Here is a 14,638-nt window from a genome sequence, read left to right on the forward strand (position 1 = left end):
TAGAAGAAAGGCACTATGCTTATGTGAGGTTTGAAGCATTTCTTCTGAAACAATCCTAATTTATGTTTTATTTGGTTTTAGTTTAGCATGTTGTGTAAAGTCATTGTGGTTTGTTAAGCATGGTTTATGCAGTGTGAACCCAACAAATGAAATAATTAGTACAAACTTAAAAAAAAACATACAATCCAATTATAATGGATTTCCCCATTGGTTGGGATGTTAATAACATCAAGTTAAGGAAAATTGTATTATTACTAAGGTCAAATTTTAAAATAGCAATTTTAGAGAATATTTTCCTACTCTCCTAAGCACTGCCTTATATGGCAGAAACAATATACAAATACATTAATTCCTAACATTAGGAAACAAATCTTTGCAAGGATGTCTTAAATTGTAGGAGTTGCATCACCAAAATTCTCTTTCAAGAAGGATACTTTTGAAAGAAGAGGGGATTATCCTATTTTCCAAAGCACCAGAAGGCAAGGCAAGAAACAGTGGATGAAAACTAATCAAGGACAGAAGCAACCTAGAATTAAGGAGAAATTTCCTAACACTGAGAACATTTAACCAGTGGAATGGCTTGCCTTCAGAGGTTGTAGGCCCTCTATCACTGGAGGCTTTTAAGAAGAGACTGGACAGCCACTTGTCTGGAGTGATATAGGATAGGGGTGTCAAATTCACGGCCTGCAGGCTGGATGCATCAAGTGCTGGCTCCGCCCCTGCCCGGTTTAGTGAAGGGGAAAAAAGTCCCAATACGTCATGTGACACCGCCGTGACGACACAAGTTTGACTCCCCTGATATAGGGTCTCTTGCTTAAGCAGTGGGTTGGACTAGAAGACTTCCAACATCTCTTCCAACTCTGTAAGGATTCAAACTTAAACTTCCTTATGAATGTATCTGGGCTACTACTATTGATGGCCCAACTCATGAGAAAGTTGTTTCAGGATTGCATTCACACAGTCTGAGCCTTTGCATTGTGAAATAAGTATAAATAAAAGCTATAGGTGCCTATTTGAAAGTATAGTATAAGTTTTACAGAAAGAATAGCAAAAAATACATAAAGCACTAGAAAATAAAATAAATGAAAAACTAAACAAACAAAAGACAAAAAAGAGAGGAAGATTACAAAATATCGAAACCTATGCCATTGAAAAATACACTGAGTTATTTTTTTGATTAGTGGATAAGACTATCTTTTCAAAAACAAATCGCAGATCTCTTGAATCCAATCCTTAATCTCAGGAATATTACTATTTTTCAAACTTAATAACTCTTCAAAAATAACCTTCCAAAGTTTCAGATATAATTTAACATCAACATTCTAGACTAAAAATTCCTCACCTCTATGTGTATTAAAATATTACTCTAAAAAGATTTTAGTGAATCACAGGACTAAATCATCAGTCAATGGCCTCTCAATTTTTTAATATCACCAACAGATATTAATCTTTTAAATCCTTTAAAATTTGGGGTGTCCAGTACAGTTGAAATGAATCCATTTTAATTTTATATCCACAGAAGCAGCTTTAATATTTTCAAGAACTGCAAGCTTGTGTTCCAATTCTTTAATTCATGAGCCATAAATGTCATTAATACTAACTTTAAAAATATTTGTTTAGTTTTGATACAGTTAAGAACTTCATAACTGCTGATATGGGGCATTTGGTTTTGACAAAATTTGTTATTTCAAAGGCATAAATTTATTGTTTAAAAATTTAAAGCATCCAATGAAGAAAGGGGAACACATTTGTTGCTTCAGGAGTTGTACATCCCAAATACAATAAATTGTTCCAACCACCTTGGAAATTGTAGAGATGTGTTAATCCCTTTCCTATTGAATCACCATAAAGGTATACCATGACAGAGCCATACATTTTAGCTCAAACTCACTAAGCTTTCTTAAGATCTTGTGAATATCCCTTGAAATTACAAATATTTGATCATGCATATCTAGGAGGATTTATGTGAATTTTTGCTAACATGTATGGGGTTCATGGAATGCCTTTCTGCCAATTATATTCTCATACCCCTTTCTAAAATAACTGTTTCTGTGTCTTTATTATTGTGAAGATAAGATTTTAATTCTACTGATTTGTGAATTATACATTTTATGTGATTACTAGAAAATGAATATCAAAAGTTCACTTTTGCATAAAATGTCATGAAAGCCTAAATCAAATTGTGATTGGACAGCATGTGGAGAATTCCCAGTCAGGCTGACCTTTAGTAAAAATACAATTTTGGGAACTGTATTCATGAAACCATATTTATTTTTAGAAAAGAAGTGACCTTTGCTCATGATTCCCTCCGCCCCCCTTTCTGGCTCCTAGCTTGAACTATTGCATACTCTTTTTTCCCCACAAGGGAAGCAAGATTTCATTTTTCAGCTACACTTTAATAGAAACTACTTATCCTATTATTCTGCATTATTAACAGTTCTTATTAAATGTGAGCTTTCTGACAGTCCTGAATATATTCCAGGGCCATTATACCTAGACTGCAACAATCTGGATGACCACTAAGTGGTAGCAAAGATTAAAACCCCACATTTGGTGGTGGTGATCTGGATTTTTGCAACCCAGCTAAGATAGCTGTAGGTATATATTAGGAAGGAATGTGACAGACAAACCTCTCTCCATGTTAGAAGACAACCCTTCCTAAGACAATGCCAAATTGTAGACACCTTCTTGCACCATGAATGTCAAAGCACACTGCTGCTATGCTTAAAAAACTGAATCCCTTTTTTATTTACTTAAATATTGTATTGCTATCCATCTAAAAACAATTCTGGCTGCTCACAATTACGACAAACCACCCAAGCTATAAAACCCATAAAGCTGTAAAACACAACCAAAACCCAATACTCCTGCCACTACTTGGAATGCACCAACAACTAACCCCCAAGCACCCTCACTCTACGCTAACACCTAGATAAAAAGCCAGGTCTTAAGAGCCTTCTGGAATGCTAAAAGGCTGGGGAAAGGCTACTGGATTGCCTGGGATAAGGTGTGCATATAATCGGAAAAGGTACACTTTTGAAGTCTAACTAGATGCTAACATTTCAGGGCAGGGACCTGGAGCATGCCTACACTATCTAATCTGGCAGATTTATTTATTTATTTATTTATTTATATTTATTTATTTTTATTTATTTATTTTGTTAAAAATTATTAGATAACAGGTATAAGTATAAACATGGTTATAAATATATGAAATGGATACGAATAAGAAAAAAAAAGAAACAATAGGACAGGGATAGTAGGCACATTTTGGTGCGCTTATGCACGCCAAATATGAACAGATATGTTCAGGGAGTGGAGATCCAGCACACAGGACATCTCCATTGCACGTCTTATAAATGCAGACATATAAACAAATAAGGCTGCTTCCTACATCCCTGGGTAATAGGTAGACACACCAACTGATGGAGGTGCATCTTGTGCTGATGAAGCTGTTTTGGAACTTTTTTGTTTTCCCAGACATTTTAATTGATGTAATTGTCCTGACCACTGTTTTTTTTCCCCCTTGCTTTCTTTGTTTATACTACTATTATATGGTTTTACTGTTTTCATATGATTTATCGCCGCCCTGAAAATATCTGGTAGAGAGCCACAAATTCCCAATTCTTGCTCTGCTTGGTGTGATATAGATCTTGAATTGTAATGTGGACTTTGGGGGACAAAGAAGCGAGTACTATAGTGGCCAATTTACTGTATGAGAAAACAGACTTCAATGTTTATTAATTTAACTTTTCTGTGAAATCACTGAACCTGTGCTTGTTAGAGAGGGTTTTTGCTTTTTTGTATTTATTTGTATTTTTACTTGCCACAAACCAGAACTTATCCATATTTGACCGACATGAATTGTGGTTAACTACTGTTAATATCTCAAAATAAGAGAGAGGATGCTGCATATCCTGTTCATTATTTCCATAGGAATAATGATTCATGTTTCCATAATGTCTGAGATTAAGAATCCTGCAGCATTGTACATCCTTAATAAGTTTTCAACAGGAATGACCTTGATTTTAGAGAAGCTGGTAAAACAGCAGAAATATATGGCAAAAGTAAATACCATATTTTTGACTTAGGCTTGAAGCATAACACCAACTCAGGTGTCCATTTTCCTGGCTACAATGATTTTATGCTAAAACAGTTTTGTATCTGACACTGTTTTTAATTAAAAATAATTAGGAGGAAAGGCAACATTGTAGCAGACTTCCTTTGAAGCTCCTAAATGAATGGATCATCTTGCCATGAATTCTTCCAGATTAATGCCCCATGATTGTTGCTGCTTCAGTCATCAGCAATTTGTGGTTCATAATCACTGAACCAGATGAATGATGCCAGGAAGCCTGCAGTGAGAAAATTGGAGATGGAAGGCACCTTGTGTTGTTATGATTTCCAGTGCTCTGCTTTTTAGCAGAAAGGCATAGATCAAAGTACAAATGAAAAGTTTTTTTTAAACTTCTGCCAAATAATCCAAACATTTTTATTACATACCAGATATAGGTGGACAAATTAGAGCAAGGTGGGTGTAGGGGTTATGGCATCTGGATAAAAAGCTGGAAACTAGGAATTCTAGTCCTGTTTTAGACATAAAGCCAGCTGAGTGACCTTGGGCCAATCATTATCCCTCAGCCCTAAGAAGGAGACAGTGGCAAACCACTTCTGAAATCTCGCCAAGAAAATACAGGGACTGCTCTAGTCTAGGCAATCACCAGGAGTCAAGATTGATTCCAAGATGCCTGTGTACAAACACAATGTGTACATAGGATAAAAGCTTGCTTCTTTCACCATTTTGTTCATATCTTATTTATAGGATGGCAAAATAATGACAGGTTTCCTTTGAGTACAATGAACTTCCCTGCTCTTTTTTTTAACTGCTGAGAAATGTACTTTTCAGGAGTTTGGCGCTTCATTAAGGACAAAGCAGCCAGCACAAAAAAGTAGAAATTGTTTTAGTTTCTGCATCTCAATGTACCTAGCCGTGTTGCTGAAAGATGGGTCCCAGAATCCATTCGGTTATACTGGCTAGCATGTACTGTATATTGGGAGTTGTGTTACAAATCTGGAGGATCGTGGTTTCCAGATGATAGTTACGATTAGTGTATTGTTGGAAAGATTGGAACTTTTTTTCTGAAATAATTACCCATTTTAAAACTGCATCATATAATTAGTAGAATTGAGCAGAGGTTTGGAAATAACTTGGAAGAATTAATTGTGTAAATATATTGATATCTGCAATTCTTCAAAACAGCATCTTTTCTAAGGAATAGCAGTCAACTGCAGCTACCAAAGATCTCTAATGATCTAAGTGCTAGAGCCCACTGTAACTACATAGCCAAAAAGGTGTTAAGAGTTGTTAACTTAATCTTACATAGCTTTTTCTCTGGTAATATTACACCAATAACTAGAGCATACAAAACATTTGCTAGACCAATACTCGAATACAGCTCATCAGTCTGGAACCCACATTACGTATCTGATATTAACACAGTTGAGAAAGTCCAGAAATATTTCACAAGAAGAGTTCTCCACTCCTCTACTCACTGCAGAATACCTTATGCCACCAGACTTGAAATTCTAGACCTAGAAAATCTAGAACTACGCCGCCTTCGGTCCGATCTAAGTATAGTATATAAAATCACACATTGAAATGTCCTACCTGTCAATGAATACTTCAGCTTCAACCATAACAATACAAGAGCAAACAACAGATACAAACTCAAGGTTAATCACACCAAACTTGATTGCAGGAAATATGACTTCAGCAACAGAGTGGCCAATGTCTGGAATACTCTACCTGACTCTGTAGTTTCTTCCCCAAACCCCAAAAACTTTAGCCTTAGACTGTCTACTATTGACCTCACCCCTTTCCTAAGAGATCTGTAGGGGGCGTGCATAAGCACACCAACGTGCCTACTGTCCCTGTCCTATTGTTTCTTTTATTTATTTTTTATTTTTCTTACATGTATCCATGTATTCATAACTATGTTTTTTTACTTATACCTATTATCTTGTAAGCAATTGACAAAAATAAATAAATAAAATAAATACAAAAATAAATCCAAGGAAAAAAATGCAGTTTTACAGAGTTTCAGAAAAAAATGTTACTTTCATACTTCTGTGTGCTTTGAAGAACCTCTTGGAGACTGAATTTCAAAAACTCCATAATCCTAAATGTTACTTTTTGTACTTTATATTACAAAACAATGTTGGACTCCACTGAATTAATATTATGACTTCATTCCACACCTACATTCCTTTGTATAGGCTTTTTTGAAGTAGGAGATTTAGTTACAATGGGTTGTTATTATGAGCACTTGTTGAGAACTTACTGAATAAATAGGTATACAGTTGTGATTTAAATATTTCAAGGTTTCATTGATAACATATTTATAAGCTGTAAGAATAAATACCCTGCAAGAATGGTATTTTTCCATGCCATTGGTATAACTTGCTATTTTGCAATGTCAAGATATTTATGCATCTTAAACTTGATTTGAAATTGCAAACTATGTAAGTAAGGCATTAGCTCTGATTTTTGGACTTTCTGCTTCTTCCCATCCCACATTTTAAAAATGAACATTATTTGATGAAGAGTTCTGAAAAAAAAACTGAAAACTGCATACTTTAAAAAATCATTTGGTTTTTCTAATAATAATGCCACACAACTATGGATCATTTTTCCTCTCACAGATCCATGTTGCTGCAATTTCTTTATTCAAAACGTTGTCTACAGTATGCAGATCTTTTTGGAGTAGCTTGATTTTTGTTTGAGTTTGAAATCTGTTAATTCCCTAAAGAGTGAGCAATCATGACGAAGCGTTTCGTTTATATACTCATTACATTTGTTGAGACTTTTTCTTAAAATTGTAACACATTTGGAAATACCAACAATATCATTAAAGAAACTCACACATTTCTTTGCTATGTCTTCAGACAAGCCAGTCAGCTTTATAAACTGAACTCTAGCTTCCTTTTTGCACACTGTATTAGACCTTAGTTCTACTTGTCAAGTATAATCCTGGCTGTTTCGTTCTGTGAAAATACAAAGACACCCCCTGCTGGTCTGGGTGACAAGTATAAACGTCTGATTACACTCCCTAAACTTTCATAACAATTTTGCTAATTGATTACCTGAATCATAGTGACATGCAGGGGTAACAAAAAAGTGTTACCCTTTCTTACTCTTCTGCTGTGTAATTTGCATTTGATTATTTCATGCAGAAGATGCCAAGATGTTCTTGTTTTCTATTCAGAAACATTTCTTTCAGGAGAATATGAGTTGGGCTGGTCAAACTACTAGCCTCTTGAACCAGTACAGTATTTTCTGACCAGATACCGTTTGAATGTCATGAGCAGGACATCTGGGCCACCATCATCTCCGCCAAAAAGTAGCATTTACAGTACAGGGAGCACTTTCACATTTGATGGCCATATTCTCTAAGAATCTCTCTACTCTCCCTTGAAGGAGCGTACCAATTATCTTGGGGTAGGGTGGGAAGAAGGAAGGAAGTTTTAAAAATAAGGTCAAAATACCATCTTGGTGAGCAATTTAGGACTTAAAGAGCAGTGGTAGCTTTGAGTGTCAGGCATTTAGTCTATTCCTGGTCTATGAGATAGTGTATATTTTTTTTATATTTTACATTTTTAAAAATGTGATCTTCCTGTAAATCCGAGGTTCTTATGTCCTCTTTTGGATGTACACTACAGTTAAAAAAAAACACTAGAGGCCCTAAATTTGATATCTCTATCCAAAAGGGTAACATTGTGAGATTTGCAAGGTAAGTTGGAGAAAAATATTTTTTGTTTTAGTGCACAAAACACAAACTGATGACAAGGACTTGCTTTTAATGAACTGGCTTCCACCCACTTATCTGCCAATTTTCTTATTCTTCCTTCTTTCTGTTCTCTTTCTGCAGGGGTGGCAACAGGGTGTGGTTAAAGTCAAGATGGGAGCCACAAACCCACGATTGAAGTTATTTTCCTTTACATGCGTCAGTAGGTGCAAAAAGAGCTAGGGCTTGGATTACAGCTTCCATCTTCATTTTTTAAAAAATCTTTGCAGGATATCTTTGTTCTTTTGGACTAGGACAGTCACTGATAAAGAAGCATTATTTCTGATAAAATCAATTTCTGATAAAGAAATCCATTTCTGATAAAGAAGCATTATTTAGAAATCCAGGCAAAATGCTTTTCCTGAAATGCAGGGATGGGAACACCCTGCCTTACTGAATTGCTGTCTGCTATGTAACTCTTAAAAATAAATGAAGGCTATTGAAATCTCTGTTTACTTTAAGTTCTAGTCTCTTAGGTGACTCAAATTATTTAACGATAAGAAGTCAATGCAATGCAATATCCTGTTTGTGTTGAACTTACTTCCTGAGACTACCAAAGAAATGGAAAGTCCTGCTGCTAAAAATAGGCATTAGCCTGCTTTGTTCATAATATTGAACCATTATAACTTTTTCAACAAATTGGAATAAAACCAAACTGTGGCGTGATATGAACTTCTATTTGTCCTATCACAAGTTATAACAGTACTTCTGTAGGTACTATTTTCATTTCATTTCATTCTTCAAGTGTTCTTTCAAACAACATTTTCCAAGGCAGTAAGAAATAATAATCATTTAAATGTGAACGAAATCAGAACTACAAAAAATGACAACTATAAAAATAAAGCACTACAGTGGCAGGGCAATATCTGAAGTCAACATTAAATTAATCATCAGCATTGCCATGAATAGTTTGGGAAAATAGTGACTGGAATCTAAACATTTTGTTTAGTTTGGTACAGTTGCCCAGCCATCCTGGATTACTGAGAAAGCTAGGATGAAAAATGACATATTTTACTCCACTCTTAGCCAGTTTCACCAATACCAAAAATCCCACATTTTCAGCCAGGATTCTTCCTAGAAATACTGACCAACGAAGTGTTAGGATTCATCGCCACACTTTGGAATATATTGGGAAAGAAATAGAAAATAAATATAGTTATTTGTCCAGTGTAAACTATACATCTTAGTAATGGAATGGGTCCTGTGTTGGCCTTAGCTCCTAACTGATTTCTCCCTGCTCCTAGTCCATTATAGTACAAAGCTGAAATGTTCCGTGGAGAAATTCAAATAACACATCTTCACATGAATCTATGATGCAGCTAGCATTGTGAACATCTATCCAAAGTGTTCCATTCTTCTTGAACATTCTGTCATGTTAATCCACAGATCTGTTCACAGTTTTTTTTTCTACCTCTTAATTAAATGATGGTGGAGCAGTTCTTGGGAACCTGGAAACTCATCTTGAGTGAAAACTTTGATGACTATATGAAAGAACTGGGTAAGCAAGCGCACTGCAGGAAAAACCTAAATTTTCAGAGATAACCAGATTTACTTATTTCTTAAATTTATAGCCTGTTTTTTATCCAGCAGCAAACAGTAGCATAAATAATGCACCACATTCCCATTTTTCTCCGTAAAAATGTGAAGTATGTTGGATTGACAAAAGTGAGAATGTGGAACTGTTCCAAAGTCAATGAACTTGCAATTTTGGGTCTTCCCAGTGCCAGGCCAACTTTTTAATCACTACCCTTTAAAAGTGTGTTGCCTACAAGGGAATATCAGATATATCTGTTTCTGAACATTGGAACAAATACTATGAGATACAGTAAAGAACAAGGTGTATTTAAACTGCAAAAAATAGGACTAAGAAGCATGATAGCATCCTTTGGCCATTTAAAAAGAGAGTGGACTTGTTCTCTTTTGGTAGGCTGGGACGTGTTAGGCTTGCACTTATGTAAGGAGGTCTAAAGTATTTCTTCAAAAAATGTTTGAAACCAAACAGAGCTATAATAATTACTTCTAAGATTCCATAAAATGGCAATTTCCAATCTGGTACTCCTTGAATAAATTGGATTGCAATATCCATCATCCTTAATTGAAATGGTCATTGCTTTTTCCAATTCAGTACTTTCCAGGAGTATTTTTGACTAGACCTATAAGATCTAGTCAGGAGTTGTAGATCAACATATGTGACACCTATCATGCTGAAGAATACTGTGTGTCTTTGATATTTTATCTTTGTTTTCATTGGAAGATTGCTAATCAAATCCGCTAAACAAAATAAAATTATCCTAAAACCCAAATCTTGATTGTCTAAATTCCTCCTTCTACATTCTGTTTGAAGTAGAACATTTTGTTTTGTTTTTTAAAAAATATGTTTTATTTAACCAAACCTGTAATCCCATACCAGATTTGGAAAATAGGAAGATTTAACTGTGTTACTAAGTGAAAATAAAGTGGTTTTTTATGGTTCACTAAAATACGTTAATGAAAATTTAGAAACTATGCTACACACCAATGAGCAATGTGCCATTTCATTTTATTTACAGTCATTTTAACTCATTTTTTAATTTTTTTGTATTTCTTTTAACTTTATCTGTTGTTTTTCTATAAGATAGGTATTCTTTCTTAGAAAACAGGTGGCATATAAACCAAAGAAATAAGAAATGCAAATAAAAACAAAAGTTGCCATTTTCTAACCTGACTTATTTCTAAGAAGGCCTTTAAAATACTGGACAATATTTCATATTTTGCATTCTGTAGGAGTAAGTTTTGCCCAAAGACAACTGGGTGTTCTAGCCAAACCCAAAATAATCATCACTATGGACAAAGATGTCATCACTATCAGAACAGAAACTATATTTACAGTTAATGAGATCTCCTTCCAACTGGACCAAGAGTTTGAGGAAAGAACAATAGATAACAGGCTGGCTAAGGTAAACATTTCTAAGTTTTATTCCCATGTTTAAGAAGAAGAGATAGAATAACTTGCCATATAGCAGAATAATTACTAGAATGTCAGTCTAGGGTTAAGGTACCAGGCTAGAAAGCAAAAGACTGTGAGTTCAGCTTTTTCCTTAGTCATGCAAGCCTGATGGGGGATGTTGAGCCAGTCGCTCTCTTTCAGCCCAACTCACCCAAGGAGTTGTTGTTATAGGGCAGGGGTCTCAAACACAATTTACCTGGGGGCCGCTGGAGGCAGAGTCCGGGTGAGGCTGGGCCGCATAATATTATACTTTATATTATACTTTATATTTATATTATACACTAATATTATACTTTCATATCACGGTGGGGGCCACAGGATATCGTGCTGTGGGCCGCAATTGGCCCACGGGCCGCGAGAATGAGACCTCTGTTATAGGGAAAATAGGAGGAAGGAAATGTTGTGTGTTGGAAATGTTCACTGTCTTGAGTTATTTGTAAAAATGATAAAGGTGGGATACCAATAAGTTAAACGTCAGCTAATGAAAAATGGGATGTATGGGGGAAGAAAGAAAGGATTCATTTAACAAGGAGAGAGAAAGAAAATATATTCCCCATAACCTCCTGTGTATTTTTAGAGCATTGTAACAAAGGATAATGACACCCTCATTCACACACAGAAGTGGAATGACAACCACACTACTATCAAAAGAAAAATAGTAGATGGAAATATGGTGTTGGTAAGTTTCTTTCAGTCTACCCTGCATTTTAATTTATTTAGTTCCATATAAAGCCCCACAAAACCTGAATTTAGAAGAAACATTATATACCTCATTGTTCCTATGGCATTGCCACCTATTAACATAACATTTCAATTGTTTTCATTTTGCATAAGTGGATAGCCATTAAAGCACATAGAGATCAGCAGGCTGTTATGCAATCTATATAACGCCATGTGGAAGAAAGACTACTTTTGTAGTCTTGATCTCTTGGTATTATTGTTGCAAACATTATGGCCACTGCAATAGTGGTTCAGTGTCTGCTTCTCATTTTGTAGGATCAGCACAATTCCTGTCAATATGATCCAGGTTTAGTTTCAGCTTTTGGAAATTTTTTGGTTTATCATTTTGCTTTATTGTAGTCTACTCTGGGATTACTTGTGATGGGAAGCAGATGAAAAATTGATCTAAATGGATGTTAATCATAGTACATTTAAATGGATATTAATCATAGTACATTCAGTAGGAACTTCTGAGTACATGAAATTCCTACTAGCATCCTTTTCTCTTTTTCCAGGAATACATCTTGAATGATGTCATTTGTACCAGGATCTACAAAAGAGTATAAGACAATTCATTCCCAGGTTACATTTTCCTGCTTCTTATTCTTCAAGTGATGTCAATGTTAACTATGAGGCTTGTATGCAATAAATAAATAAATAAATAAATAACCCCATACTGAAATAAGATTGAAGAGAAATAAGTCCAACATCTTAATCACAATATTATTTATCATAGGATTACTATTTTCTCAATAATCATAGTTGCTGAACTGATATTCTTCTTAAAGCTAGCATCTGCATTGGAACCCAGTATACAAGTTGAAATCAAACCAATACAGAATAAAATAAAAACTGTTGGTTTTTTTTTTAGCTGACAATTGAGGCTCTGTTACTGTTAGAATCACATCAGTCTTTGAAGTTTCATTACACTGCTGATTCAGGTAAAGTAGAAGTAGAATGGAAAGATCATATGAGAAGCCATGCATCTGCAATTGCACAAAAACTTTACTGAATAGATCAGATTGAGTGTGACACACACACACACACACATACACGTTTTCGGTTTTTAAAATAACACTTGACAATAAGTTCTCCATATTGAAATTCAGTTAAGCAGTTTGATAAAACTACACACCATAGTGTGTTGGCTTTGAGAATCTATCTGGGGGTTAGGAAACTTTTGGGACCAAATCACTGTTATTATACTGCAAAAGTGGAAACCTTTTTGTGATTCCCCCCCTCCCGAATCCTAATTGCCCCATACTGTAATTGATTGCATGCTTTTTCCATAATTTTGTGGCATGAAATATATAGAGATTGTTGTGTAAACCCCTAAGTGGGGGAAAAAAATCCAATCTCGGAAAACTAGGGAAAAAAATCTTTCTCCTTCTTCTTTATAATTGCTCTGCTAGTTACAGCCCCCCTACATCTCGCAATCAACCAGAAGTGGCAGATATTTCAGTTTAGTCTATGAGAAATCATAAAATATCTAGGCAAGACAGAAACTATCATTCTCAGTTGAGAATAGCAAACTGAAAAGCAGAAGACATACTTCAATGTATTATATATAGGATTATATATAGTATTATATATAGTATTAGTTCATCAGGAAAGCAAAGGGAATTATTTGAAATGAGTAAAATGAGTCCCTCTACTGGCTGACTTAAGTAGGAGTAACTGGTCCAGTTTTGGGGAACCAATTTAATAAATCAAAGAACGCATTTTTAAATGAAAATAAGAAGGGCTATCCATTTCTTCCTTTTTTTCTTTCTCATTCTTGTCTTGCCAATGTGTAAATCTTTTTGCATTGTCTGGTAACTAATAATTTGATTACAGAAAAAGGGCAACAGTGTATACTGTATAATGGTAGTGCTGTTTCCAGCAATTATATTTAGAAGGTGAGATAAGATGGCAGAGTTTCAGGAATAGTTTAAGAAAACCATTGTAATGAATTTTTTAAAAGATTGATAAATTGCTAGATAGAAGCTGGAGCTTGTAGATTTCTGAAAAGAACAGGAAGGAGAAAAAACATTTAGAGATAATTTATAACTGATAAAACTGGTCTTTATTTTAAACATATTATGACCTTACATTTTAAAACAATTTACATTTTACATATAAATCAACTTATTATAGTATTCTCAACTCAAATATTTTGCAGAAGTCCAGATATTCCTATTTGGCTTGTTCTTTACCAAATCTTGTTTCCACACAGCAATTCACAAAAGTGGATTCCAAGATACCCAGAGTTAAGCCAGTTCCAGAGATTGATACACAAGTAAAATCAACAGGAAATGAGGATTAGGCTAGGAACAGTTTATTTTGACAAAGAGGTTAAACTCACACAATTTGAAAGAAAATGAGCTGGGAAAACAAAACTTATCACTGCTTTGGAACAAATCATTCTTCCAATATGTCAGAGCTTGCATACCATAGGTATAGCTAAAGTGAGAGGACTAACATAATAAAGTTTCTAACCCAAAACACAAGAAGATAAAAAATATGCATGGAAAAAAATCAGGAACCTTTTTCAAGGCTAGATAACATTGCATGAACTTGTAAGAAAGGCACTCCCAACAATTAAAAACAGTTCTAAACTAGGGAGATTTGGGCCATTTGAATTTTTAAAACATTTTTACTTCATTTCAGGGACATCGGGACATCTGGATGGTTGATGTCTGTTCACATTCCATTGCAAACTCCTAGAATACAATAGGTTGGAATCTTACATTTATGATTTATCACCAATTTGGGAATATGTCATTAGTATATCAGGATTATTCTATCATGCAAATCTTTGTGTCAAAGTTATGGTTGAATTTGAGTCCTGTACATCACAAACATCAAAATATGATTCCAACCTTCTAGATGTCATAAAGTTTTGTAAAGCTTCTTTACATCTTCAATTATATTTTTTCTCTACTAATGGATATAGCACTTACCAAGTGATTTACAGTAAAAAAACTCAAGTGTACTTCAAACATTCTTACAGGGTAATCCCCGAAAGAATTAGCTTGTTAGCCTATTAGAAAATGAAGATCTTGTGGGACCTTAAAAACATATACCGTATTTGCCGGCGTATAAGACG

The 14,638-nt window shown here is 34.7% G+C and overlaps 1 protein-coding gene across 1 annotated transcript; it reads left to right on the forward strand.

The window, feature by feature from the left end:
• Window positions 1-6,525: 6,525 nt before the first annotated feature.
• LOC113426747 (myelin P2 protein-like) lies at window positions 6,526-12,151 on the forward strand. The gene is made up of 4 exons (XM_026689151.2): window positions 6,526-9,342; window positions 10,608-10,780; window positions 11,408-11,509; window positions 12,066-12,151. The coding sequence occupies exons 1-4, from the start codon at window positions 9,267-9,269 to the stop codon at window positions 12,114-12,116; spliced, it is 402 nt and encodes a 133-aa protein (XP_026544936.2). The 5' UTR covers window positions 6,526-9,266; the 3' UTR covers window positions 12,117-12,151.
• Window positions 12,152-14,638: the final 2,487 nt, after the last annotated feature.

Source organism: Notechis scutatus, chromosome 3 (assembly GCF_049901735.1).
Source record: "Notechis scutatus isolate UNSWTSFEM ecotype Mainland chromosome 3, rNotScu1.2, whole genome shotgun sequence".
Classification (NCBI taxonomy): domain Eukaryota; kingdom Metazoa; phylum Chordata; class Lepidosauria; order Squamata; family Elapidae; genus Notechis; species Notechis scutatus.

Excerpts from the sequence above, each read along its gene's own strand:
- LOC113426747 (XM_026689151.2), top strand. The coding sequence starts at position 9,267 with ATGATGGTGGAGCAGTTCTTGGGAACCTGGAAACTCATCTTGAGTGAA. Across the intron at positions 9,343-10,607 it reads TGACTATATGAAAGAACTGG|GAGTAAGTTTTGCCCAAAGA; the intron begins GTAAGCAAGCGC and ends TGCATTCTGTAG. Across the intron at positions 10,781-11,407 it reads TAGATAACAGGCTGGCTAAG|AGCATTGTAACAAAGGATAA; the intron begins GTAAACATTTCT and ends GTGTATTTTTAG.